The sequence below is a fragment of the Myxocyprinus asiaticus genome, chromosome 2 (genome assembly GCF_019703515.2).
Source record: "Myxocyprinus asiaticus isolate MX2 ecotype Aquarium Trade chromosome 2, UBuf_Myxa_2, whole genome shotgun sequence".
Classification (NCBI taxonomy): Eukaryota; Metazoa; Chordata; class Actinopteri; order Cypriniformes; family Catostomidae; genus Myxocyprinus; species Myxocyprinus asiaticus.
In genome coordinates this window covers 3,620,638-3,647,929 of record NC_059345.1, presented here as the reverse complement: position 1 = coordinate 3,647,929, position 27,292 = coordinate 3,620,638, and the positions used below count along the sequence as shown (strand labels likewise).

The 27,292-nt window shown below is 37.5% G+C and overlaps 1 protein-coding gene across 1 annotated transcript in view; it reads left to right on the top strand.

Annotated features, from left to right (window-relative positions):
- LOC127450197 (C-myc promoter-binding protein-like) overlaps positions 1 to 27,292 on the top strand; it is a 54,445-nt gene that overhangs the window by 6,093 nt on the left and 21,060 nt on the right. Inside the window, exons 3-19 of the mRNA XM_051714072.1 lie at positions 5,361 to 5,601; positions 5,959 to 6,028; positions 6,945 to 7,114; positions 12,399 to 12,676; positions 13,002 to 13,068; positions 13,169 to 13,227; positions 15,956 to 16,100; positions 16,580 to 16,755; positions 17,010 to 17,110; positions 19,212 to 19,220; positions 20,247 to 20,456; positions 20,569 to 20,714; positions 20,860 to 20,993; positions 21,893 to 22,025; positions 22,146 to 22,352; positions 26,763 to 26,891; positions 27,063 to 27,207. Coding sequence (XP_051570032.1) covers positions 5,361 to 5,601; positions 5,959 to 6,028; positions 6,945 to 7,114; positions 12,399 to 12,676; positions 13,002 to 13,068; positions 13,169 to 13,227; positions 15,956 to 16,100; positions 16,580 to 16,755; positions 17,010 to 17,110; positions 19,212 to 19,220; positions 20,247 to 20,456; positions 20,569 to 20,714; positions 20,860 to 20,993; positions 21,893 to 22,025; positions 22,146 to 22,352; positions 26,763 to 26,891; positions 27,063 to 27,207 — 2,420 coding nt within the window. The remainder of the gene's footprint in view (positions 1 to 5,360; positions 5,602 to 5,958; positions 6,029 to 6,944; positions 7,115 to 12,398; positions 12,677 to 13,001; positions 13,069 to 13,168; positions 13,228 to 15,955; positions 16,101 to 16,579; positions 16,756 to 17,009; positions 17,111 to 19,211; positions 19,221 to 20,246; positions 20,457 to 20,568; positions 20,715 to 20,859; positions 20,994 to 21,892; positions 22,026 to 22,145; positions 22,353 to 26,762; positions 26,892 to 27,062; positions 27,208 to 27,292) is intronic.

The window sequence follows — 27,292 nt, the reverse complement described above, 5'->3', positions numbered from 1 at the left end:
TCTAATTAAAAAAGCACAGTAGAGGATGTACTTCCTGCAGCAGCTGAAGAAGTTCAACCTGCCGAAGACAATGATGGTGCACTTCTACACCTCCATCACTGAGTCCATCCTCTCTTCCTCCATCACCATCTGGTACGCTGCTGCCACTGCCAAGACTGCAGCGTATCATTCGTTCTGCTGAGAAGGTGATTGGCTGCAATCTGCCATCTCTCCAGGACCTGTATGCCTCCAAGACACTGAGGCAGGCAGAAAAGATTGTGACCGACCCCTCCCAACCAGGACACAATCTCATTGAGACACTCCCCTCCAGCAGGAGGCTACGGTCCATTAAGACCAAAACCTCACGCCACAGGAACAGTTTTTCCCCTCTACAGCTGGCCTCATAAACAAGGCCTAGGACCCTCCTAACACTGTCTCTTAACCCACCTCCATAGACACTACATGTTACATTAACATAGTTTCCACATCTGTCTTGCGTCAACGTAAAGAACATTTATCTGGTCTATTGCACTTTTTATTATACTCAAACTGTGAACTTTTCTGTGAACTGTGAACATTTGCAGAATCTATGGTTCGTATTCTGCACATATTTTGCACAACTGTACATCTCCTTTATTAAAACCAGTCAGTTTACTTTTATATATATATATATATATATATATATATATATATATATATATATATATATATATATATATATATATATATATATATTCTATATATTGTATCTTAAATACAGTTTATTATTTATCTTACTATGTTTATTGTTATTGTATGCATCAAACACCAAGGCAAATTCCTTGTATGTGAAAACAATAAAGTCAATTCTGATTCTGAAGTCACCTTTTTACTGTCTCCGATGATTGCCATATTTCTCCCTCAGTGGCATTCACAACCTGGTCATAAAGTCATGTCACAATAACTACATTTTTGCAAAATAATTTTTATGTGGCCTGTTGTATGTAACATGGCAATTTCCTGGTGGAATAAACACTAGAGGCGCTAAAACAACGAGTTTTATCCCCTTTCACTCAAATCATGAGGAAAACAGCAGACTATCAGTTCAGAAACACTTACTTTTTGCTTGGTTCCTCACACAATGTTATCTTATGACATCTAAACACTTTTACTATAGCGCATGACTCAATTGTCCTAATCAGCCGGGAGAGGGATAAAGAAGAGCCAGAGGCGCCAGTTCAGGAAAGAGAGACACATGCGGCCACTGTGTGTGTGTGTCTGTGTGTTTAAGTTGATTAAAGTTGATTTATGCCATTAAAAGTTTCGTTGACTGCTCAGCCGGTTCCCGCCTCCTCCTTGCCCATCCTTACTCGTTACATTGGTGCCAAAATCCAGGAAGGATGAGGGATGGGCTGTCATGGAGTCCTTGCCGCTGCCGTCCGCCAGGCGAGGAGCCGCGGCTGTCCGCCAGGGGACGGAGGGGTCGCTGCCGGCCGCTGGGAGTCGGAGGAACTGCTGCCGTCTAGCAGAAATGGGAGGAGCCGTTCCGTCCGCCAGGGGTCAGAGAAGTGGCTGAGGACCAGGCAACGGCGTGTTCGGGGACCGGTGAGCAAGTTTTTCTCTCTCTCTCCTCTCTCTCTATCTCTCTCCCCCTCACTCTTTCCCTGTCCCCTCTCCCTCCCCTCATCTCTCCCAGGGCTCCAGAGAGGTGGGGAAGACCTGCCGGCAGAAGGACGGCCAGAAGGGAAACATCTCCCCTCCAGGAAGGGAGGGGAGTACGTCATGCCGGAGGTTTCCCTAGCCTGAGTCGGGCGGTGGAGGACTGTGATGAGGAGGAGGGCGTGGCGTGGCCGGGCCGTGAGGATGTACGCCCGGCCCTGAATTGTTCTAATCAGCCGGGAGGGGGATAAAGACGAGCCGGAGGCACCAGTTTGAGAGAGAGAGAGAAACACACGCAGCTGCTGTGTGTGTGTGTCTGTGTGTTTAAGTTGATTTATGTCATTAAAAATTTCGTTGGATGCTCAGCTAGTTCCCGCCGGTTCCCACATACTCCTTGTCCATCCTTACCCATTACACACATAATTGTATTTTGCAAAAACGTTGCCACAGTCACACAATGTCCGTTGCATGGAAGAAGGCACTCACGGATTGCGATGTCAGAGCACCCAACTCCTTGAGACATAAAGGAAGATCAAAAAGATTCAAAATAAGCTTTGAAGAACGTTAGTAATGTTTTTGGTTTTGTGAATTGTTTTCTGAGGTTTGCTACCAAGCCTTGCTGTTAAGCAGATAGATGAATTCAATAAAATTCATAATTAATATTTACTCAAATTTCATAATTTTTATTATCATTATTATCATATATATATATATATATGTGCAACGTGAATGATCATTTCAGGCATTTAGAATAAAGTTTAGGAGAAAAACCATCAGGGTTTCTCACTTCCTGCTCATAGTTTTGAATTATTACATCACATTCAGTCGGGCGGTCACATATGGTCTAGTCACACAAATATTTCAACGTATCCGAAGCTCAAATCAGAGCCGAAATTCTGCCTCTACAGATGGTTGGAACGCCACACAGCCGCCATGCGACACTCTGTCGTTTGTCAATCTGTCATTTGTCAGATGCAGTGAAAAGGCGGCTTCAGTCCAGTAAGACGAAAGAAAATGATCTGCAAAAATTGAATGAGTACTTTTCAAGTTTAAATAAAATTGTAAGGAGTAAAAAGTAAAATTTTTATTTTTTAATGTAATTAAGTAAATTTACAAGTATTCCATTTAAATTGCACTCGAGTACAGTACAAATCCCAAAAAATAATACTTAAGTATAATAAAGTATTTTTACTCAATTAATTTACACCCCTGATTAATAGAATTAATTGCATACATAAATATTTGCATTTTACATTTACATTTATTCATTTGGCAGATGCTTTTATACAAAGTGACTTATTAAAAAGGAATAATACAACATAAGCGATTTATCTTAAGGAGATAGTAGTATGAAAAATGCTGCATGTCAAAGTTTCAATTGCATCAAAATAATAATATCTAAGACAGACAAGGAGTGGTGTAACATGCGCTTTCTTTGGTTCATTAAAGACCAGACGTGCTGCTGCATTCTGGATCATTTGCAGGGGTCTAATTGCACATGCAGGGAGGCCTGCAATGAGAGCGTTACAGTAGTCCAGTCTAGTTATGACAAGTGACTGAACAAGAAGTTGTGTGGCATGTTCAGAGAGGAAGGGTCTTATCTTCCTGATATTGTAGAGTGTAAATCTACATGATCGTGCTGTCTTTGAGATGTGGTCTGTGAAATTGAGTTTGTTATCGATGGTTACTCCTAGATTTCTGACCATTTTGGAAGGCGTTATTGTAGTTGAACCCAGCTGAATGGTGATGTTGTGTTCAACGGCAGGGTTGACTAGAAAGACGAGGAGCTCAGTCTTTGCAGGGTTAAGTTGCAGGTGGTGTTCCTTCATCCAGGCCGAGATGTCTTCCAAACAGGCCGAGATCGAAGTAGTCACCGTGGGGTCATTGGGCTGGAAAGACAAGTAGAGCTGTGTGTCATCGGCGTAGCAGTAGTAAGAGAAACCATGTCCTTGAGTGATGGGTCCCCGTGATGTTATGTATATAGAGAAGAGAAGTGGCCCAAGCACTGAGCCCTGAGGTACCCCAGTAAGTAACTGATATGACTTGGACACCTCACCTCTCCAGGCTATCTTGAAGGACCTACCTGAGAGATAGGACTTAAACCAGCCAAGCATAGTTCCTGTGATACCCAGATTAGAGAGGGTGGAGAGTAGGATCTGATGGTTGACTGTGTCAAAGGCTGCAGAAAGGTCCAGTATAATTAGGACGGATGATCTGGATCCAGCTCTCGCCTGTCTTAGCAACTCGGTGAAAGACAACAGGGCAGACTCGGTGGAGTGCCTGACTGATTGTCATCCAGCAGCTTGTTCTGCGAGATGTGATTGAAAACTACCCTTTTGAGTGCTTTTTGCCATGAATGGGTTAAGAGAGACTGAGAAAACCCCTCAAATAACAATAATTCAATATATAATTATTAAATAATTATTAATGGTTATATATACATTCTAAATAAAATATATATTATAAAAAAAAATATACAAATTAAAATGCATTACATTATTTTGCCACACAAGTAAAGCATTAAAAAACAACACAGAAATTGGCTTTAGAATGCAATATATTGTTTATTTCCATATTATTGAGCATAAGCCTATTCTACAGTTCACAGCAATCCATTTTGCAATGGATTTCATCAATCAGTCCAAGATTTATTGTAAGGGCTTGTTTAAGGACTCGTCAATGTACACATGCGTCAGATGGACGCTTTTGCAGCGTCTCAGTTGCTTCACATTATAAACGTAACATTTTAGGCCGCTGTGTCAAGTTAAACGAAGTTTGAAATTTAGAAAAACACGTCTTGAGATCCCTGCATTCGGATTTGCGCTCCATCAAGCTGTGTTTTTGAACACAAGAACATATTCTCATCTTGTGTTGTCTGCCCTCGATAAGTGTGGTCAGGGGCACTGTAAGGTACCTCTGGGCCCATGGGCTCACTGGTCCGCGAGTTGTAGGCCCCTGGGCTTCAGCCCGTATAGCCTGTGCATTAATGCGCCCCTGAGTGTAGCTTGTTCTCTGTCCGTTTGAGCTGTGCGTTGCCTACACAGCTGGAGTTTCGATTAATGCCCCCTGGAGAAAACAGGTGGTACTACAAGATGGAATGGCTCAGATAGAAGGAATATTCCTTATTATGGGCCAGGGACATGATTAATTGCATTCATTTTTTAATGCATTATTTTTTTATATAAGTAATCGCACTGAATTAACACGTTAAATCGATAGCCTTAATTTAGACATTATCAAACTATTATTTGCCAAAGTTTAGCATTTTTTTTTTTTTTTTACTGTTTTGAAGTGTCAGCTTTTGCAATAATGTCACATTATGATTACAGTCGAACCTGACCTGGAGCGTGATAGTGTGTTGACATGCATTTGTGTATGTTGTGTTCTGCATGCTGCCTTCAGGCTGTGTTAGTCTCATCCATTTATTTCTGTGTGTGTGCTGCATTTTGGGTGTGTTTTGGTCTTGGCCCTCCCCCCTTATTTATGTGTGTGTGTGTGTGTGTGTTTTCTGAATTGTGGCTGATTTACAGATATCAGGTGGCAAGTGGCAAGTCTTGTACTGCTCAGATAAACCATACCATTTTTATTACATCGGAAAAATACATTTCGGTCAAAAATGACCGAATAGAATAGGAGCGTTGAACTGTTGACTGAAACTACATTTTATTGTCAGATCTCTCTGCAAATTGTCCAAGTATTCAAACTATAAATAAGGCCTATAAACTTTTCTTCCTCTCTCACAGACTTATATATGAATGGAAAGAGAGACTTAAGCAAGGATATCATATTATCCAGAGAACACCATATGGTCGCCCTGCCAACCTGAGTGGCACGTCTTCTCAATGCATCTACATCACCTACCAGCGAGCACCCAACAGCCATAACTCACGAGCCGTCACAGACATCTGTATCATTATACCAGGAAAAGGAGAAACACCGCCACATACATTCTGCAAAGTAAACAGGAACCTCAGCAGCAGTATGGTAAAATGCCTTACCATGATTCATAATCATGCTCTATTGAAGTAACACACAATTTCAAAATTCACCATTTTATCGTGTAACAGTCTGTGAAGGTCTATAAATCAGTTAAAAGGGTAGTTCTACCAAAAATGAAAATTATGTCATCATTGACTCCATTCTCAGTCACCATACACTTTGATTGCATCTTGATTCCATCCAATGAAAGTGAATGGTGACTGAGGCCTAACATCTCTTTTTGTGTTCCAGGGAAGAAAGTACTATAGCAGCTGTAGAATTCAGAGTTCAGGCAGATTTAAAATATTAAAATTTTTGGTTGGTTTTTTAAATGTTTTTTACATGTTGTCTCTCTTTCTGTAGTGGGGTCCAGCTGTATATCTTTGCGTCAAGAAGTCTGTGATTAAAACCAACTCCATTGCTTATAAAGCAGGTTTGTGCACTTTTAAACATTTGCATGATATGTTTTATTTATAGACGATCAAAAAAAAAAAAAATACAAAAGTAAGTATATAAAGCAACATATTATTAAAGGGATAGTTCACCCAAAAATGAAAATTCTCTCATCATTTACTCACCCTCATGTCATCCCAGATGTGTATGACTTTCTTTCTTCTGCTGAACACAAATTAAGATTTTTAGAAGAATATTTCAGCTCTGTAGGTCCATACATTGCAAGTGAATGAGTACCAGGACTTTGAAGCTCCAAAAAGCACATAAAGGCAGCATAAAAGTAATCCATAAGACTCCAGTGGTTAAATCCTTAAATCTTCAGAAACTATATGATAGGTGTGGGTGAGAAACAGATTAATATTTAAGTCCTATCAATCTCCACTTTCACATTTACTTTAACATTCTTCTTCTTTTGTTTTTGGCGATTCACATTCTTCGTGCATATCGCCACCTACTGGGCAGGGAGGACAATTTATAGTAAAAAGGACTTAAATATTGATCTGTTTCTCACCCACATCTATCATATCACTTCTGAAGTCATGGATTAAACCACTGGAGTTTTATGGATTACTTCTATGCTGCATTTAACTTCAAAGTTCTGGCCACCGTCCACTTGCATTATGATATTCTTCTAAAAATCTTAATTTGTGTTCCACAGTAGAAAGTCATAAACATCCGTGATGGCATGAGGGTGAGTAACTGATGAGAGAATTTTCATTTTTTGGGTGAAATATCCCTTTAATAAATAAATACATATATAAAAACTAAACCACCATCTTTATGTAATAGATTATCTTATAATCGGTTATAATGGTTCATTCTTGCTGGCCTAACACTCAGCTGTTATTCATTTACCTGTCACCAAACACAAGGCTTAGTGTATATATGTTTTGTAGAGCTGCTCAGTCGCTATCCCGAAGATGACTACATATCATTTCCCCTGCCCGAGTCTGTCCCGATGTTCTGTCTGCCGATGGGCGTCACTGTTGAGCGCTGGTCGCCGCATGTCAAGTACTCCCTCCCCACCTTCTCAACGTTCGTTCTGACTGGAGCATCCGGAGACAAAGTGAGTTCAGATGTCGCTGGGTTTGATATAAAGGCAAATTCAGGATGTCGTGAGTCTTGAAGTCAACATGAAATCTATATGATCTCTATTTACTTTCCTAATGCATGTTCCTGGACTTATTGTGCTTGATTCATCATTGCACATTATTCTAAAAAAATATTACTTTGCTTTACAGATGACATCATTAAGCCCTTTTTACACCATTCAATCAATTTCACATTGAAAAATTCAAGTTCCATCATACATTTATTTTTTCCATTGAAAATCCTCTTTCACTCTGGAATATTTCACATTATGGAGGTACATTGGGTTGCAAATGGGGTCTCATGTTGACTTTAAAATACCTAGTAAATAGTACGAGATTTAGAGATCACCATGTAAATTCAGTATTTTTTTTTTTTTGGTTATGCGTCAGATATCTTTGGGGCTGTTCACACTGAACGCGTTTTTTTTGTTGGTTTTTTTGCATTCATTTTCCAATTGATTGCATCTGTTTTCCACTTCTCTTTTTTTCCAGCGTCTCGTGCTGGAGCGCAGCATTTTATTAGATGCCATGTCAAGTTAACACTTAAATGCGTGCCTCGGGTCCTTAGTGACCCAGGACCTCATTCCACCTCCTTTACCACTTCCATTTTTTGGAGTTGTTCCCACACTTCTTTAGTGTTCCTCAACCTTTCTCTTATAAATCATCTAACAATAAAAAGAAATGCCAAAATTGCAAAAGATATTTTTTTCTAATTGCTTAATTACCAAAAGTCTATTTGGTCTTTAGTGACCCAAGATATGTAACAGTGTTGCAATATACAGTGGCAAGAAAAAGTATTTGAACCCTTTGGAATTACCTGCATTTACACTGCAAAAAATATCTGTAATTTTAATGGTAAAAGACTGTTAAAATGCCAGAAAAATAAAACATTAATTGATTAATGAGTATTAACTGTAAAATATACAGTACAAGTTTGTGTGTCTCTACATGTTTATTACATTATTTTAATTTCACATGTGTTACCCTGATGGTGTTTAGTGTTTGTGTGTCTCTACATGTTTATTACATTATTTTAATTTCACATGTGTTACCCTGATGGTGTTTAGTGTTTGTGTGTCTCTACATGTTTATTACATTATTTTAATTTCACATGTGTTACTCTGATGGTGTTTAGTGTTTGTGTGTCTCTACATGTTTATTACATTATTTTAATTTCACGTGTGTTACCCTGATGGTGTTTAGTGTTTGTGTGTCTCTACATGTTTATTACATTATTTTAATTTCACATGTGTTACTCTGATGGTGTTTAGTGTTTGTGTGTCTCGACATGTTTATTACATTATTTTAATTTCACATGTGTTACCCTGATGGTGTTTAGTGTTTGTGTGTCTCTACATGTTTATTACATTATTTTAATTTCACATGTGTTACCCTGATGGTGTTTAGTGTTTGTGTGTCTCTACATGTTTATTACATTATTTTAATTTCACATGTGTTACTCTGATGGTGTTTAGTGTTTGTGTGTCTCTACATGTTTATTACATTATTTTAATTTCACGTGTGTTACCCTGATGGTGTTTAGTGTTTGTGTGTCTCGACATGTTTATTACATTATTTTAATTTCACATGTGTTACTCTGATGGTGTTTAGTGTTTGTGTGTCTCGACATGTTTATTACATTATTTTAATTTCACGTGTGTTACCCTGATGGTGTTTAGTGTTTGTGTGTCTCTACATGTTTATTACATTATTTTAATTTCACATGTGTTACCCTGATGGTGTTTAGTGTTTGTGTGTCTCTACATGTTTATTACATTATTTTAATTTCACATGTGTTACCCTGATGGTGTTTAGTGTTTGTGTGTCTCTACATGTTTATTACATTATTTTAATTTCACGTGTGTTACCCTGATGGTGTTTAGTGTTTGTGTGTCTCTACATGTTTATTACATTATTTTAATTTCACATGTGTTACCCTGATGGTGTTTAGTGTTTGTGTGTCTCGACATGTTTATTACATTATTTTAATTTCACATGTGTTACCCTGATGGTGTTTAGTGTTTGTGTGTCTCTACATGTTTATTACATTATTTTAATTTCACGTGTGTTACCCTGATGGTGTTTAGTGTTTGTGTGTCTCTACATGTTTATTACATTATTTTAATTTCACGTGTGTTACCCTGATGGTGTTTAGTGTTTGTGTCTCTACATGTTTATTACATTATTTTAATTTCACGTGTGTTACCCTGATGGTGTTTCGTGTTTGTGTGTCTCTACATGTTTATTACATTATTTTAATTTCACGTGTGTTACCCTGATGGTGTTTAGTGTTTGTGTCTCTACATGTTTATTACATTATTTTAATTTCACATGTGTTACTCTGATGGTGTTTAGTGTTTGTGTGTCTCTACATGTTTATTACATTATTTTAATTTCACATGTGTTACTCTGATGGTGTTTAGTGTTTGTGTGTCTTGACATGTTTATTACATTATTTTAATTTCACGTGTGTTACCCTGATGGTGTTTAGTGTTTGTGTGTCTCTACATGTTTATTACATTATTTTAATTTCACATGTGTTACCCTGATGGTGTTTAGTGTTTGTGTGTCTCTACATGTTTATTACATTATTTTAATTTCACGTGTGTTACTCTGATGGTGTTTAGTGTTTGTGTGTCTCTACATGTTTATTACATTATTTTAATTTCACATGTGTTACCCTGATGGTGTTTAGTGTTTGTGTGTCTCTACATGTTTATTACATTATTTTAATTTCACGTGTGTTACCCTGATGGTGTTTAGTGTTTGTGTGTCTCTACATGTTTATTACATTATTTTAATTTCACGTGTGTTACCCTGATGGTGTTTAGTGTTTGTGTGTCTCTACATGTTTATTACATTATTTTAATTTCACATGTGTTACCCTGATGGTGTTTAGTGTTTGTGTGTCTCTACATGTTTATTGGTCATTGCTCCTGAATGAGCCACTATTGGTGAACTTCATGTCATCATGTGCTCTTCTGTAATTACTACAGTGATGAACAATATATAATAAAAATAAAAAGCAGATTTTTACAGTTTCAGAAGGTTAATATCAAATTTATGATGTTTTTTACTGTAAATTTAACAGAATTATTATTATTCTTTTACAGTGCCATCGTACAACAGTTTTAAACAGTAAAATTTACAGGTTGTTCTGTAAAATTGTTTACATTTTTATTGTATTTTATACATAATTATTTTGACAAGCCAGTTTTTTTTTTTTTTTTTTTTTTAAACAACAGGATTTTGTTTTACAGTGTTTGTATACATTTTTCTTAAAATCTGGTTTGAACTTTATCTAAGTACAATAATGAACAAACACAATTTGTTTAAACTAATAACACACAAATTATTGTTCTTGTACATACTGAAGACATCATTCAAACATTCACAATGTGGGTTGGAAAAAGTAAGTGAACCCCTTGACTAATGACATCAACAAAAGCTTCAGTCAGGAGTTGGCACACCTGGCATCCAATTAATGTAAAGAGATTGGAGGTGTGGGTTAGAGCTACTTTGACTTATAAAAAGCACTCAAACATTTTGAGTTTGCTATTCACAAGAAACATCTGCTGACGTGGACCATGCCTCGCAAAAACAGAGATCTCAGAAGACCTACGATCAAGAATTGTTGCTTTGGATAAAGCTGGAAAGGAAACAAAAAGTTATCTTGAAGAGCTTAAATATTCAGCTGTCCTCAATTAGACAAACTGTCTATAAATGGAGACGATTTAGTACTATAGCTACTCTCCCTAGAAGTGGCTGTTCAGGCAAGATGACTCAAAGGGCACACCGCAGAATGCTCAGTGAGGTAAAAAGAACCTTAGAGTGACAGATAAAGACTTGAAGGAATCATTGGAACTGGTTAACTTCTCTGTTTATGAGTCTACTATATGGAAAACATTAAACAGACATGGTGTCCATGGTAGGACACCACGAAGGAAGCTGCTGCTTTCCAACAAAAACATTGCTGCATGCCTGAAGTTCGCCAAAGACCTACTTGACACTCCACAACGCTGTTGGGAAAATGTTTTGTGGACTGATGAAACTAATGTTTAATTGTTTGAGAAGAACACGCAGCACTACGTATGGCATACAAAATGCACTGCATACCAACATGAAAACATCATCCCAACGGTGAAGTAAGGTGGAAGGAGCATCATGATTTAGGGCTGTTTTGCTGCTTCGCCTGGACTTTTTCCACAGCACTGTGAATGTTTAATGGGATGTGTTCAATAAAGACATGAAAGATTATAATTGTTTATGTGTTGTTAGCTAAAGCACATTGTGTTTGTCTATACTTTTGACTTTAAAGAAGATGAGATCACATTTTATGACCAAGTAACACAGAAAACCATCTAATTCCGAAGGGTTCACATAATTTTTCTTGCCACTGAATATTTCTACTTCTATAAATCATATTTTTATGATTATTTCATATATAAATTAAGCTTACTATCATAGAATATCTATTTCTTTGTTTATTACAAGACAAATGAGAGCCATATTCATACAAATTACTACTGAATCATGTCGATTTTCTGTGTAATGATGGTGAATTATCAGTATCCCATACAGTATCCGGGTACATATACTGTATATTATACATGTTATTTGTTACTCAAGCTGGTGCTGATGTTTCAGTGATTGACTTGATTTACATTTGATATTGCTATTCTACGAAGAAGCAACATGGAAGTTAACTATAGCAAGTGTAACAGAAAAGTGTGATTTGGCTATTGTCATTTGGGTGTACTACTGAAATTATATAAGTTGTACTGTACGTTTATTTAGAATTAATAAGTGCCTGAAAAAATACATGCAGTGTGTGTAGCTCAATATGTGTTTAACAGCCAGCTGAGTCTCAAAAAATTTCAGTATGGAAGTAATGAATCCTGTTCTATCATTTGTTGCATCATCTCTTTGATATATGAAAAATAAAACATCAAAATATATCAGAATATATTCTATTATACAACAGTATTTTCTAAATGTCTTAAAAATGCTTTGAAAATTTTACACTAGATGGGCATTTTGTAGATCCATTTGTGATAGATATAAGTGCCGGGTCTCTAAAGTCCTGAGGTTTGTAATAATGTTTGGCAAAACGGCCACGCATTAAAGGGTTAAAAAACTTAAACTGTTATAAACACACCTCAAGACACCTCTGTCCTGTATTCGTTCTATTTTTAGTGCAAGGACGCATTCAGTGTGAACGCCCCTTATATTGTGTTTTGTGTATGTGTGGTCATGCAGGTATATGGTGCAGCATTGCAGTTTTTTGAGGCCTATCCAGAAGAACATTTAACAGACATGCAAAGAAAACAGCTTCAAATGATGGAGTCCAAAGCCACACAAATGACTAAATCCTCCTGCACTATTAGCACATGCTCCACGGGGACCTCAGAAGTCATGCACACTAATAAGTGCATCTGTGTCCTCTCGCACTGGCCTTTCTTTGATGTCTTTAAGAAGTTTCTCACCTTCCTTTACCGCTATTCCATATCTGGACCTCATGCTCTGCCTATAGAAAAGTGAGTATAATTAGACGATTTACCTCAATGCACTCTTATTTAAATATATCTGTGGCATTTCAAATTACTTAATTTAGAGGACAGAAATTTTAAATGCAAGGAAATATGTGGTGTTAAAGTATTTTGTGTTGTCAAAAACATTTAAAGGTAAATTCTGTCATTATTTACTCAGCCTCATGTTGTTCCAAACCTATATGAGTTTCTCTCTTCTTTGCACAAAATGAGAAATTTTGAAGAATGTACTGGCCACTTTTTCCATGCCTTTTTGCATGCTTTTTTTTTTTTACTAAACGTGACCTAATATCTACTGTTCTCTTTCTTAAAGACACATTTCCCACTTTATGCACAAAGTTCCTTTCCCTACCGCCCAAAGACCACGAATTCTTATTCAGGTATGTGGTTCTTTGGGCATACAGTATATGGGGCATATTTGCAGTCTGAGAATTCTCTTGTAATGATTATGCAATGTGTCATTATGCTTGTATTTCTCAGCTTTCCCCTCATGATAGTTTGCTGCTGAGTCAGCCAATGTCATCTCCTCTTCCTCTAAGGTACTCAAGAGTGATTATTATCAGTGATTATTGTGGAATTAGAACACAGCCCATCTTCACTGTTGAACATTAAAAAGCATTACAACTTGTTTTTATTATTGTTGTTAATCTAAAGTGGGTGCAATTGTATTATATAGTTATTGATAGGGCATACAAATACAATAAGGCAGAAACAAACTTTGCACAAGTACGTGAAAGCATAGTTTCTAGCTACGCAAGCATAATTTTGTGCGCTGCTGCATTTCCAAAATGTGTCTGATGGCAATAATAAGTGCGCATTGCATCCTCAACTTTGCCACAAGTGGCGCTATAGTGTACATTAGTGTGAACTGTCCACTTCTATGGTAAATTTTGTTTTTCAAGTCAACTACTGTCATGATAGTGCAACAGTTCGAAGAGAATATTGCTGAAGAAGTAAGTTAAAGTCAATATATTTATAGCAACTCACCAGAATAACATCAAATCCATTTTAATGGCACAGACGTTTGAAGGTAATTCTATCGCCCCCTTGAGTACTACAGTAACCGCCACAGTAATGCAAGAATGCACGTCGTGTATGTTCAACCAGAAAGCGCATTGGCAACGCGTTGGCCAAGCACTCGCATCTGTGAACACGTAAATTTCTGTCCTTAGTAAATGGTTGCGTAACTTTAGCATGCTGTATTACAGTACAAACTGCTGTTTTATTCACAAAGCACCCGCTTTATGGTGTTCGTCATTTTTGACCGAAATGCATTTTCCTGATTTAATAAAAATGGTTTCCTTTAACTGAACAGTACAAGACCATCTTAAAAGACAAAAAAAATTGGGCTTGATTAGATACGTCTAAGTGGTCGTTAAAAAAAAAAGCAACACCTTTGGTATTCGCGGTCAGAATTGACCGACCATTGAAAATGAATGGGAAAGACATAAAAACAGAGGAATTTTTATTTTTATCTGTCAAATACAATCAATAAATCAGTCACAATGCAGAAAAAAAACAAAAAAAACAAAACAAATACAGACAGAAATTACAGGGTGAGACTCTAAAACATCCTCAGTGCAAAACATACACACCCACTCACATACAAACACGCTTACACACACACAAAAATGGACTGGTGAGATTATGACACAGCTTTTCTTTTTTACATTTGTAAAAAAAAAAAAAAAAAATCAGTCACAATGCTAAACACACACACTCAAAAATGAAGGGGTGAGACGATAACATGCTCACAATGCAGAACACACAAACACACACACACAAACACACACTCAAAATAAATGGTTATAGAAAGTTTTAAATTGCAAAATGTTTACTCAGATTCATCTGTTTTATACTCTAGTTGAATTTTCAGAATTTTGCAGTTAATTTCTGTTCCTTGATGTTCATTTTCTTGACATTATTATGCATTTACATTGAATGATTACATTTTTTGGTATGAAATAAATTATTGATAGAAAAATGCTTATTCTGTGTCTTCTCTTTGTAACACCATGGTCAGGTTTGATTGCAAGCATAATGACATTAACTGCAAAAACTTCAAATCAATTTTAAAATGCTAAACTTTGACAAATAATAGTTTGATAGTGTCTAAATATATATCCAAATGCATATCTTGTGATAAAATATAAAATGATGTTATAACAAGCCATCAGACTACACAGCAGGTGGCTACAGCCATCTACTGGCTGTTGCTGGCATGACATGGTATTCAAGTCATGATATTTATATTTTGTTCACCAGATGTCAGCAATCTACCTCCAATTTATGCCACATTTTTATATTTTCTTCATGTTTAAACTTTAAACAATTTTTAATTTTAATTTTTTCAAAAATTTACATATTTGTATATACAAATTAATGGTAAAATTTTGAAATGTACATATAAATAAGATAAAAATAGCATAAAATCCCAAAATAAATGTATAATTTTATTGTGGTAATGAAATGGTATCATCATCCTCATAAAAAAAAAAAATCGGTCAAAAATGACCGCAAATACCAAAGGGAGGTGCCATTTTTCAATACCATAGGAGTTTTAAGGCAGAGACGAAACTGATGTAAAATATTTATAAATAAATGTATTTATATATGATATTGAACAAATATTCTAATATATATTTATTTTATAATTGTTTAATTAAAATAAAGTAAATTCTTGTTCAGCACAAACACGCCTTCTTTCTATTTAAATTAGGCTTATTATAGATTGAGCCTTACTTAAAAAAAAAAAATAGCACTATTCAGACTGATCTCACATTGAAATCAGAAACAGTAGGTTGACTTCTTTGGCTCAAATCGGTCTGTGCTTATCGAAATTCAAAACACTGCCCCCAGTGGCCAAAGCTGGAACTCTCGATACTGGAACTCTAGGAAACAACATGCTGACATCCCGTGTGATCAAGTTTCACTAATTGCCTGCCAGACAGCATGTGGTAAACAATGTTGTTAAAAGGAGATATTTGTGTACATGTTCTAGCGATCATGACAGCAGTAATTCACCAAATGATGTAGAAGAGCGTTATAAACAGGCATATCCAGATGCGCGGTGTAGTCAGTATAGCATTTAGCAGTATCGTATTTAGCATTTTAAATATTGCATAAAACCTTTAGGGAATCAGATGCTAAAACAACACAAGCAAATAAACCATGCTATCAGTAGGCATCATTCTTTGTAAAGTCTTATAAAATCTTACAATGTGTGTGTGTGTGTGTGTGTGTGTGTGTGTGTGTGTGTGTGTTTAGTGGCGGCCGGTTCTTGACTCTCCTGAAACACTTGGGTCCTGAGAATGCCGTGACTCTGCTGGTGTTTGCAGTGACTGAACACAAGATAGTGATGCACTCTTCACAGGCAGCTGTACTAACTAGTGTCGCAGAGGCGCTGTTGTCTGTGAGTTTATTTTCTATTCTGCACAAAAACAAAAAATATGGAAATCATTAGGCATGATTTAGGGCGATTAATAAACAGATCCAAAAGTCTGAGGCCAATAGTGAAAATGCTTCTATTGCACATTTTTCGAATGTAATACAATTTCCCCAATTCAAGTTATATAATCAGCATAAAACTTCAGTTAAAAGTGCATGAATGTCAGAATGTCATTGTATTTGGTAGGTCTTTGTTTTGCTTTCATGACAGCATGCACTAGAGCTGGCATGAACAAAACCTGAAGATCATGTTATCCATGAATCTTGTGTGCGTCAATGGAAGCAATCTGACGGACTGGAGTTCACATGATCAATGTGACTAATTTGCTAATTTGACTAATTCTTCTTTCTCTTCTATATCTCTTGAGCTATCTTCCTTGTTCCTCTAATCACACATAGACCCTCTTTAACTTCTCCATGGTCTCTCTATCTCTTCTTCCTAAGATGATCTTCCCGCTCCACTGGCAGTGCCCGTATATCCCTCTGTGCCCGCTGCCATTGGCTGGTGTACTCAGTGCGCCCTGCCCATTCATTGTGGGTGTTGACTCACAATACTTTGATATCTATGAACCTCCACCAGATGTCATTTGTGTAGACTTGGACTCAAACAATATCTTCCGGTGAGTTTACTGAACATATTTCACCACTGTGGATCTCAGCTGGTGGATAGCACAATTCTAAATGCAAATAATACAACGATTTGAAGGACAATTTTGTTCAATTTATGTTAAACAACTCTGGGACTGTGTTGGGTTGTCACTTAATGTTGAATGTAAAATATAGGCCCTGAATCAAAACCAGCTGAGAACCACTGATCTGACAAATATATTGAAAATTTGATGTGGTTTCATGCGATCTGTTTGTTTGTTTTCAGTACAGATGACACGAGAGCTCTGACATGGAAGATCCTTCCAAAGAAGTCCTGCAAAAACCTGCTGAATGCCCTCAAAGACCTTCATGTGGAGGTATCTGAAGGTATATGTAATGAAACATTTCGGTGTACTTGAATATGGATGTATTCTAGCTTCTATAATATGCAAATGTACTCTTTATTTTCTAAAAATCTAAACATTATTATGGTTGAATTTCACAGAAACATGTCATGGTCTTACTGGACCCCAAAAAAAAAAAAAAAAAAAAAAAATATATATATATATATATATATTTACATATAGAAAACAAAGGCTATTTCAGGACCGTTGAGATTTTAATGTCATTATCTTTATTACAATAATGCATCTGAATGTTTTACTAGAATCATGTTTTTTTATTATTATTATTATTTAAAGCAACATAAATTAAAGGTAGTACAACAAATACTACCATGACTTCTTTACAGTTTAAATAAGACATAACTGTTTGTTTGTTTGTTTGTTTTTTCGCATTACAGTAAAGACAATTATATATTTTTGCTATGCAGTTATGTGAATTTGTGGTAAAAGTGCTTAAATATCATACAAATAATACTTCTATTTTTTTTAAAAGGATAGTTCACCCAAAACTGAAAATTCTCTCATCATTTTCTCACTCTCATGCCATCCCAGATGTGTAAGACTTTCTTTCTTCTGCAGAACACAAATTAAGATTTTTGGAAGAATATTTCAGCTCTGTAGGTCCATACAATGCAAGTGAATGGTGACTAAATCGTTGAAGCTCCAAAAAGCACATAAAGGCAGCATAAAAGTAATCCAAACAACTCCAGTGGTTAAATCCATTTCTGAAGCGATCCAGTTGGTTTTGTGTGAGAAAAGACCAAAATATTAATCCTTTTTTGCTCCTTTTTCACTATAAACCTCGACATCTGCTGTCTCCATGGCAATCATGATTTTAAGTTCAATTACACTTCCTATAGTGCCATCTATCACTCAAGCACTAGGAAATGTAATTGAACTTGCAATCATGATCGTGCCTAGAGACTGCAATGGCAAGATTGAGTTACATTTTAGTCTGATCTCACCCAAAATGGATCATACCTCTTCTGAAGATATGAATTTAACCACTGGAGTTGTATGGATTACATTTATGCTGCCTTTATGTGCTTTTTGGAGCTTCAAAGATTTAGTCACCATTCACTTGTATTATATGGACCAACAAAGCTGAGATATTCTTCTAAAAATCTTAATGTGTGTTCAGCAGAAGACAGAAAGTCGTACACATCCGGGATGGCATGAGGGTGAATAAATGATGACAGAATTTTCAATTTTGGGTGAACTGTCCCTTTAATAATCTTAAAACATCTTAATGGTCCTCAACTATTCTTATTTTTCTTGATGCAAAATACAATTTCTTATTATTTCCTTGTGATTTTAGGGTGAAATATGACCTGCACATGTTCTTGAAAAGGTTGTGTGAGATTTACCATATACAGGTGCATCTCAATAAATTAGAATGTCGTGGAAAAGTTCATTTATTTCAGTAATTCAACTCAAATTGTGAAACTCGTGTATTAAATACATTCAATGCACACAGACTGAAGTAGTTTAAGTCTTTGGTTCTTTTAATTGTGATGATTTTGGCTCACATTTAACAAAAACCCACCAATTCACTATCTCAAAAAATTAGAATATGGTGACATGCCAATCAGCTAATCGACTCAAAACACCTACAAAGGTTTCCTGAGCCTTCAAAATGGTCTCTCAGTTTGGTTCACTAGGCTACACAATCATGGGGAAGACTGCTGATCTGACAGTTGTCCAGAAGACAATCACTGACACCCTTCACAAGGAGGGTAAGCCACAAACATTCATTGCCAATTGGCTGTTCACAGAGTGCTGTATCCAAGCATGTTAACAGAAAGTTGAGTGGAAGGAAAAAGTGTGGAAGAAAAAGATGCACAACCAACCAAGAGAACCGCAGCCTTACGATTGTCAAGCAAAATCGATTCAAGAATTTGGGTGAACTTCACAAGGAATGGACTGAGGCTGGGGTCAAGGCATCAAGAGCCACCACACACAGACATGTCAAGGAATTTGGCTACAGTTGTCGTATTCCTCTTGTTAAGCCACTCCTGAACCACAGACAACGTCAGAGGCGTCTTGCCTGGGCTAAGGAGAAGAAGAACTGGACTGTTGCCCAGTGGTCCAAAGTCCTCTTTTCAGATGAGAGCAAGTTTTGTATTTCATTTGGAAACCAAGGTCCTAGAGTCTGGAGGAAGGGTGGAGAAGCTCATAGCCCAAGTTGCTTGAAGTCCAGTGTTAAGTTTCCACAGTCTGTGATGATTTGGGGTGCAATGTCATCTGCTGGTGTTGGTCCATTGTGTTTTTTGAAAACCAAAGTCACTGCACCCGTTTACCAAGACATTTTGGAGCACTTCATGCTTCCTTCTGCTGACTAGCTTTTTAAAGATGCTGATTTCATTTTCCAGCAAGATTTGGCACCTGCCCACACTGCCAAAAGCACCAAAAGTTGGTTAAATGACCATGGTGTTGGTGTGCTTGACTGGCCAGCAAACTCACCAGACCTGAACCCCATAGAGAATCTATGGGGTATTGTCAAGAGGAAAATGAGAAACAAGAGACCAAAAAATGCAGATGAGCTGAAGGCCACTGTCAAAGAAACCTGGGCTTCCATACCACCTCAGCAGTGCCACAAACTGATCACCTCCATGCCACGCCGAATTGAGGCAGTAATTAAAGCAAAAGGAGCCCCTACCAAGTATTGAGTACATATACAGTAAATAAACATACTTTCCATAAGGCCAACAATTCACTAAAAATGTTTTTTTTATTGGTCTTATGATGTATTCTAATTTTTTGAGATAGTGAATTGGTGGGTTTTTGTTAAATGTGAGCCAAAATCATCACAATTAAAAGAACCAAAGACTTAAACTACTTCAGTCTGTGTGCATTGAATTTATTTAATACACGAGTTTCACAATTTGAGTTGAATTACTGAAATAAATGAACTTTTCCACAACATTCTAATTTATTGAGATGCACCTGTATATATATATATATGTTATATTTGTTTTTGTAATCCAATTATGTACCTGTTCTTATGATAAGAATGGGTACATAATTGGATTACAAAAACAAAAATACATAGAGGCTTACAGTTAAATGACAAAAATACATTATTAGATTGTTAACCTTGTGTGTGTTTGTGTGTTTAGGGCCCAGAGATGATGTTGTGGTGGATTTATCGATGTTGGATATTGAACTCAGCAGTGGACGGAGTGTACCAACAGTGGAACTAGCGATTCAGGAGGCGTTTCTGCGCTTTATGGCTGATATTTTAAAGGGTTATCGAAACTATCTCCAGCCCATCACCAAAATCCCTTCAGCTAAAACCACAGATGCCAGATCACTGTTTGACCTACAGGGTGAGTGACTAAGTAGAAAAGCAATCCTTTTTGTTATAATACAGTATTTTACTACTTTAACACGCTGTATTTCAGTGCAAAACTTTGACTACTTTCCTTTGTTCTTCCATAGGGTTTGTGAGGCATCAGGACTCCTCTAATCAAACATTTTACTCACTAATGACAGAAACGCAGATGTTTATGCAGTTTATCCAGGAACGCTCATTTGTCAGTGATAAAGATGCCAGTCTGGCTTTCTTTGATGAGTGTGTTGAGAAGGTTTGTTAAATCACTTCTGACCTAAACATACACTCATTAACATAACAGCAGTGTAGGCTCTGATGCGTTTTCTAAATGATTGTTTCTGTATCTTTTTCTGTTTTTATCAAGGGTATATGATACAGTTGTGTTTGTGTGTGTTTAGATGGAAGGAAGCCAGAATGACGAAAGCAGACTGATTGAACTGAATACATCTCATTGTAGTGAACACACAGTATTTGTCACCCCACCTGAATTACCGCCATTACCTGAGGGAGAGGAGCATCCACTGTGCTACAGGTACTAAAGGTTATTGTGACTGCAATTATTGCTTATTTTTAAATACTCAAGGGACAAGTCATTATGCCACAAACGCTGCTGACTGAGCTTTAAATGGATAGTTTACCCAAAAATGAAAATTCTCTCTTCATTTACTCACCCTCGTGCTGTCCCAGATGTGTATGACTTTCTTTCTTCTGCAGAACACTATCTGTGCAGAATATTTCAGTTCTGTAGGTCCATACAATGCAAGTGAATGGTGACCAGAACTTTGAAGCTCAAAAAAGCACATAAAGGCAGCATAAAAGTAATCTATACGACTCCAGTGGTTTAATCCATGACTTCAGAAGTGATATGATAGGTGTGGGTGAGAAACAGATCAATATGTAAGTCATTTTTACTATAAATTCTTCTCCCTGCCCAGTAGGTGGCAATATGCATGAAGAATGTGAATTGACAAAAACAAAAGAAGAACTCTTCAAGAGTGCTTGTTTAAAAATAAAGATTTATAGTAAAAAAGGACTAAAATATTGACCTGTTTCCCATCCACACCTATCGTATCACTTATGACGACATGGATTTAACCACTGGAGTCTTATTGATTACTTTTATTCTGCCTTTATGTGCTTTTAGGAGCTTCAATGTTTTAGTCACCATTCACTTGCATTGTATGGACCTACAGAGCTGAGATATTCTTCTAAAAATCTTCATTTGTGTTCAGCAGAAGAAAGGAAGTCATACACATCTGGAGTGGCATGAGGGTGAGAAAATGATGAGAGAATTTTAATTTTTGGGTGAACTGTGCCTTTAAATTGTATTGATAATGTAACATTACTCTAAGGAGAAGTATAGTGAGGATCTGTGTACCTTTGGTTTTTCTGTTCGAGTTTTTGAATTGTTTCTTTTTTTGTCTGTTTCAGGTACAGTGGGTTTCCTCTGTTAACAAATGAATTGTTTGATCATGTGGTTAAGTTTCCAACCAGCACTAAACAACCAGCCATCCCACAGAGCGGCCCAACTAACCCTGATCCCACATTCAGACGGACAAAACAGGTAGGACATAAACATCTACATATTCCATCATTAAAAAAATCAATAAATAAATAAAATAAAAATGGTGTTTCTTATTTAATAGTTGTGATAATAATTTGTGGATTGCTTTTTCATCTCTAGGAGATAAAGTCAGCACAGAAGATCGCTCAGAAACATTCATCTGTTCCTCAGCTCTGGTCCAAGTGTCTTCTGAGATGCTCTTATGGTCTCTGGTTTATTTGTCTGCCGGCGTACGTCAAAGTGTGCCATTCAAAAACACGAGCGCTGCACTTTGCATATGATGTACTGAGAAAGATGCGGAGAAAAACACGGCAGGAGCCAGATGAGGTAAAACTTTTGCGCAACTAGTGTGTTTTTGTGTATTGATATTTTTGAACTCACAATTATGATGATGATGACGATGATGATGATGATGATGGATTTTTTCTTAAAGGAATGTTAAAGGTTCAATACAAGAATATATATTCACATTTTAGAATAAGTGTGTTAGAATAGTAAAGTCATCAAAACTATGGAATAACTGAAATGAAACTATAGGAATTATGAAAAAAAAAAAAAATCCACATTAAATTAAAACTATGTTATATTTTGGCATCTTCAAAGTTTGCCTAGAAATTGCAGACATGTTGTCTTTGCATTTTCTTGAGGAATCACCCTGGGATGCTTTTAAAACAGTAATGACAGTTTCCATCTATATGCTGGGCACTTACTGGCTGCTTTTTTTTCATATTCGGTCCAAGTCATCCATTTTAAAAACTTTTTTTTTTTGTAAATAAAATTTTAGTATTTAAATAAATTAATATTGGGGCACAATTATATTTTTGTCTACAAAACAAGATCAAAAGATTTTTAAGATCATGAGAAACATTTCAGTCAAGTGCCCCCAAACTTTTAAATGTTTAACAAGAGAATACATGTACTTTGTACGGTAAATTATTGTTAAAATTACGGCGAAAAACAATAATCGGGTGTTCTCAGAAGTTCCTGTGTGACCCATCACATTTCATTCTATTTTACCAATTACCAATACATTTTATAGTTCCAGAAGGTCAGAATATATCTATATATCTTTTTTTAAATAAAGTATAAAACATGGGAAACAATGAAAAATGTGTAAAATTGATAAGAAGTAATGGTAATGGAAATAAATACAGATAAAATAAAATGAGGAGAGATTAAAAATATATTAATCAAAAACCTAAAGATATGTATAAACTCTGGTGCCGCCCACAATTTTTCACACTCAAATTTAAAAAGCTCACCATTCACACTTACTGTGGACTAAATGCAAAAAATTGGTCTAATTTTTCAGAGAACTCCCCAAATAAAAATAAAAAGACTCTGTTTGAATGTTTTTTTACTTTTAGGTTGTTGTTGTCCTGACTTTGTAAACATATCATTCTGGTTCTGTTCACTCTACTTCACTTTGAAAAGTCTAATTTTATTCCACTAGGTGGTAGAAAGCACTAGAAAAAATATTTTTTCTCTATCACATTCCATCACAATATACAGATCTGAAATGTAGGTGGCGCTCTAATGCATATTAGCCCGCACAGATGTGCTCGTCCATTGACATTCAGTCTTATTTCAGTTCAAGCACCACCCTTGTTATTTTATTGAATATCTCGGCCTCTGAGTGGATTAGAAGCTCAATCTAGGCGTCATTAGAAAGCTGAGATCCTCCGATGATATATAACATTTTATCATCAATAGTCAAAAACATATTTTCTGATGATTTTTTTGCATGCTTTTCCTTCTGGATGACATATTTTGTACTTGACATCTAAGATATAACATTGGATTATAGAACCAAGCAAGCTCACATAGATTATCAGGGGCTGAATGACATCATGTTGAAGAATTGCTATCCTTTGCCGTTGATGTCCTCAGCCTTCAACTCTTGCAGGGAGTGTCCGTATTTACGAAGTTGGACTTGCGCAACGCTTATCACCTTGTCCGGATTAGTGAGGGGGATGAGTAGAAGACAGCTTGTAACACCCATAGGGGGCACTTCGAATATTTTGGTTATGCCCTTCTGATTGGTCAACGCCCCAGCTGTCTTCCAGGGGCTCGTGAATGATGTGCTTAGAGATACGATTGACCATTTTGTGTTTGTCTATTTAGATGATATTCTGATCTTCTCCCAGAATATCCAGGACCATGTTCAGCACGTCAGGCAGGTGCTTCAGCGACTGCTAGAGAATCGGCTGTTCGTCAAGGCGGAGAAGTACGCTTTTCATGCACAGTCCGTTCCGTTCCTGGGGTGTATCGTTTTGTCCGAGGGAGTGCGCATGTACCCTGCCAAGGTCAGAGCCGTCTCCTATTGGCCAACCCCAGATTCTCGCGAGGCTTTGCGAGGTTTCTGGGGTTCGCTAATTTCTATCGTAGGTTTATTTGTAATTACAGCCTACTCACCACACCTCTCACCTCCACCCACACTGACTTTTGTTGGTCCCCATGGGCCAAGGCCACATTTTTTAAATTAAAGAAGCAGTTATCTACCATGCCAATTTTGATAACTCCCGACCCTGTCAGTTTGTGGTGGAGGTGGATGCGTCAGAGGTTGGTGTCAGAGTGGTCCTGTCGCAGCACTCTTCCTCGGATGGAAAGATGTATCTGTGTGATTTTTTATTCACCGCTTAACACTAGCTGAACAGAACTACGATGTCGGTAACAGAGAATTGCTGGCTGTCCGGCTGTCTTTGGGCGAGAGGCATCATCGGTTAGATGGTTCGGGGGTACCTTTTGTGATCTGGACTGATCATAAGAACCTAGAGTACATTCCTAGCGCTAAATGTCTTAACTCTAGACAGGCTCGCTGGGCACTATTTTTCACTGGTTTCAACATCGTCCTTTCATATCACCCAGGTTCTAAGAACATCAAGCCAGATTCATTGTCTTGATGTTTCGAAATCGAGACCTCTACCATTCCAACGAATACCATTCTACCCACCACTCTGGTGGTGGGCATGGTATCCTGGGATGTGGAGGCTAAAGTCCGTGCTGTGCTACAAAACATCGTGTCTCCCGTCACGTGTCCAGCGAATTGGTTGTTTGTTCTGCGATCAGTTCGGACGCATGTCCTACAGCCACACATCCAACATCGCTTGTCATCCAGGGGCAGCTCGCACCCAGACGCTCATTAGACAGAGATTCTGGTGGCCATCGCTAGCGCAGGACAAACGCCGGTTCGTAACAGCTTGTCCCATATGCGCAACTAATAAGACCTCCAGTAACCCACTGGCCGGGCTCCTCCAACCGCTGTCAGTACCTTCGAGACCCTGGTTGCATATAGTCATGGATTTTGTTACTGGTCTCCCCCTTCCCATGGCAAAACAGTCGTTTTGACTGTTGTGGACCAGTTCTCGAAGGTGGCTCATTTCATACCCCTCCCCAAATTACTCACAGTGAGGGAGACAGTGGTGGCAGTCATTAACCACATCTTCTGTATTTATGGCCTCCTAGTCGAGGTGGTTTCTGACAGAGACCCCCAATATGTGTCACATTTTTGGGCAGAATTCTGCCGACAGCTGGGGGCTACTTTGAGTTTGTCCTCTGGGTTCCACCCCCAGACAAATAGGAAAGTGGAGCGGGTGAATCGGGAACTTGAGAAAACCCTGCACTGTGTGGCCTCCCATAATCCGTCTTCTTGGAGTGATAATTTAGTCTGAGTTGAGTATGCCCACAACTCCTTGAAGACATCGTCTACGAGGTTATCACCCTTCCAGTGTAGCCTCGGTTACCAGCTCCCTCTGTTCCCCGCTCAAGAGCCCGACGTTCATGTCCCATCCGTTCACGCTTTTATGCAGAGGTGCCGGTGCACCTGGAAAGCCATTAGAGAACTGTCACGGTTCCGGTGAGTTCGTCAGTCTGTTCTGTTTGTTTTGATATTTCTCTCCCTCATGTGTTATCAGTGTTTCCATGGGAACACTGACTGTTCCCATGGGAATGCTGATCATGCCACTAATTAGTGTACTAGCAGCACCTGTCTCTCCACTAATTCACTGCCCATTTAAACCCTTCGTTGTGTCATGTTCTTTGCCAGATTTTTGTTTGGTGTTGAAGTAACTCACCTCGCTCTCTCTGCCTAGTTGGTCCTGTCTCATGTATCTGTTTTGGTTGCCCGTCTCTGCCCGCATGTCGGGAGTGTGGTTGCCTTCCAGTTTGCTGTACGCCTGTTCTATTCGTCCACATCTCTTCAACGGAGGATTCCTCATGAATCTGCTTCTGACTACTACAACGCATACGCTTGCCTACGAACACTCTCTTCACAAAGGATTCCTTACAGTCTCTGCTCACTGCGTGGTCGGCGTGCACTCATTGACAAACTCCCATCACCTTCTACTGCAGTTGGTGCCAGGATTTCCACACTTCACCTGGATCTGCTGAAGTTATAATTTATTGTTAATAAATCCTTTGAACTGTTCCTCTGCTCTTGGGAATCTTTGTCTCGCCTTTGTGACATGATGGTAATCTCTGAAAAAGATCAGATACTAAGCTTTCAAATTATACCGCATATGCCTGATTTATGTGTACGGAGACGTTAGCATTTTAAGCATAAACTTTTTTCATGATATACCTTTTCAAATATGAATGCTTGAAGCTTCTCTAAGGTTCACAATTTTAGGGGCATAATAGCTAAAGGCAGGTTCTTTTATCTCACTCAAGTTTTTGCACACAGATTACTTGAGTAAATTTCACAGGTATGAAAGTAATTAAATATGATATATGTTGTAGGTGTGTTACCGTATTGTAATGCAGTTATGTGGGGAGTACGGTCAGCCAGTTTTAGCAGTCAGGGTGCTGTCTGAGATGAGAAAGGCTGGAGTTCAGCCAAACGCCATCACATATGGATATTACAACAAGGTAACTTACAAACAGAATTTATGAATTTAATGCATATATATATATATATATATATATATATATATATATATATATATATATATATATATATATAACCTTTACTTGTAGAATACTTCAATTGTAATATCTATATGTAACAGAATATTTAAGTATATTTGTCTATTTTTCTAGGCAGTGTTGGAGAATTCCTGGCCATCCAGCACAAGAGGAGGATATTTCCTTTGGCTAAAGCTGAGAAATGTTGTAATGGCAATTGCTCAGTTTAAAAGGGCCCTGAAGAAACAGCAAACCTTTGTGACACACACCCCTTTATCAGGTAGAGCACAGATGATAGTGATCTTAAAAAAGGTTGTCTTTTTGTTTATTTGTTGTATTGTTTGATGATTTGCTGCTATTTATTA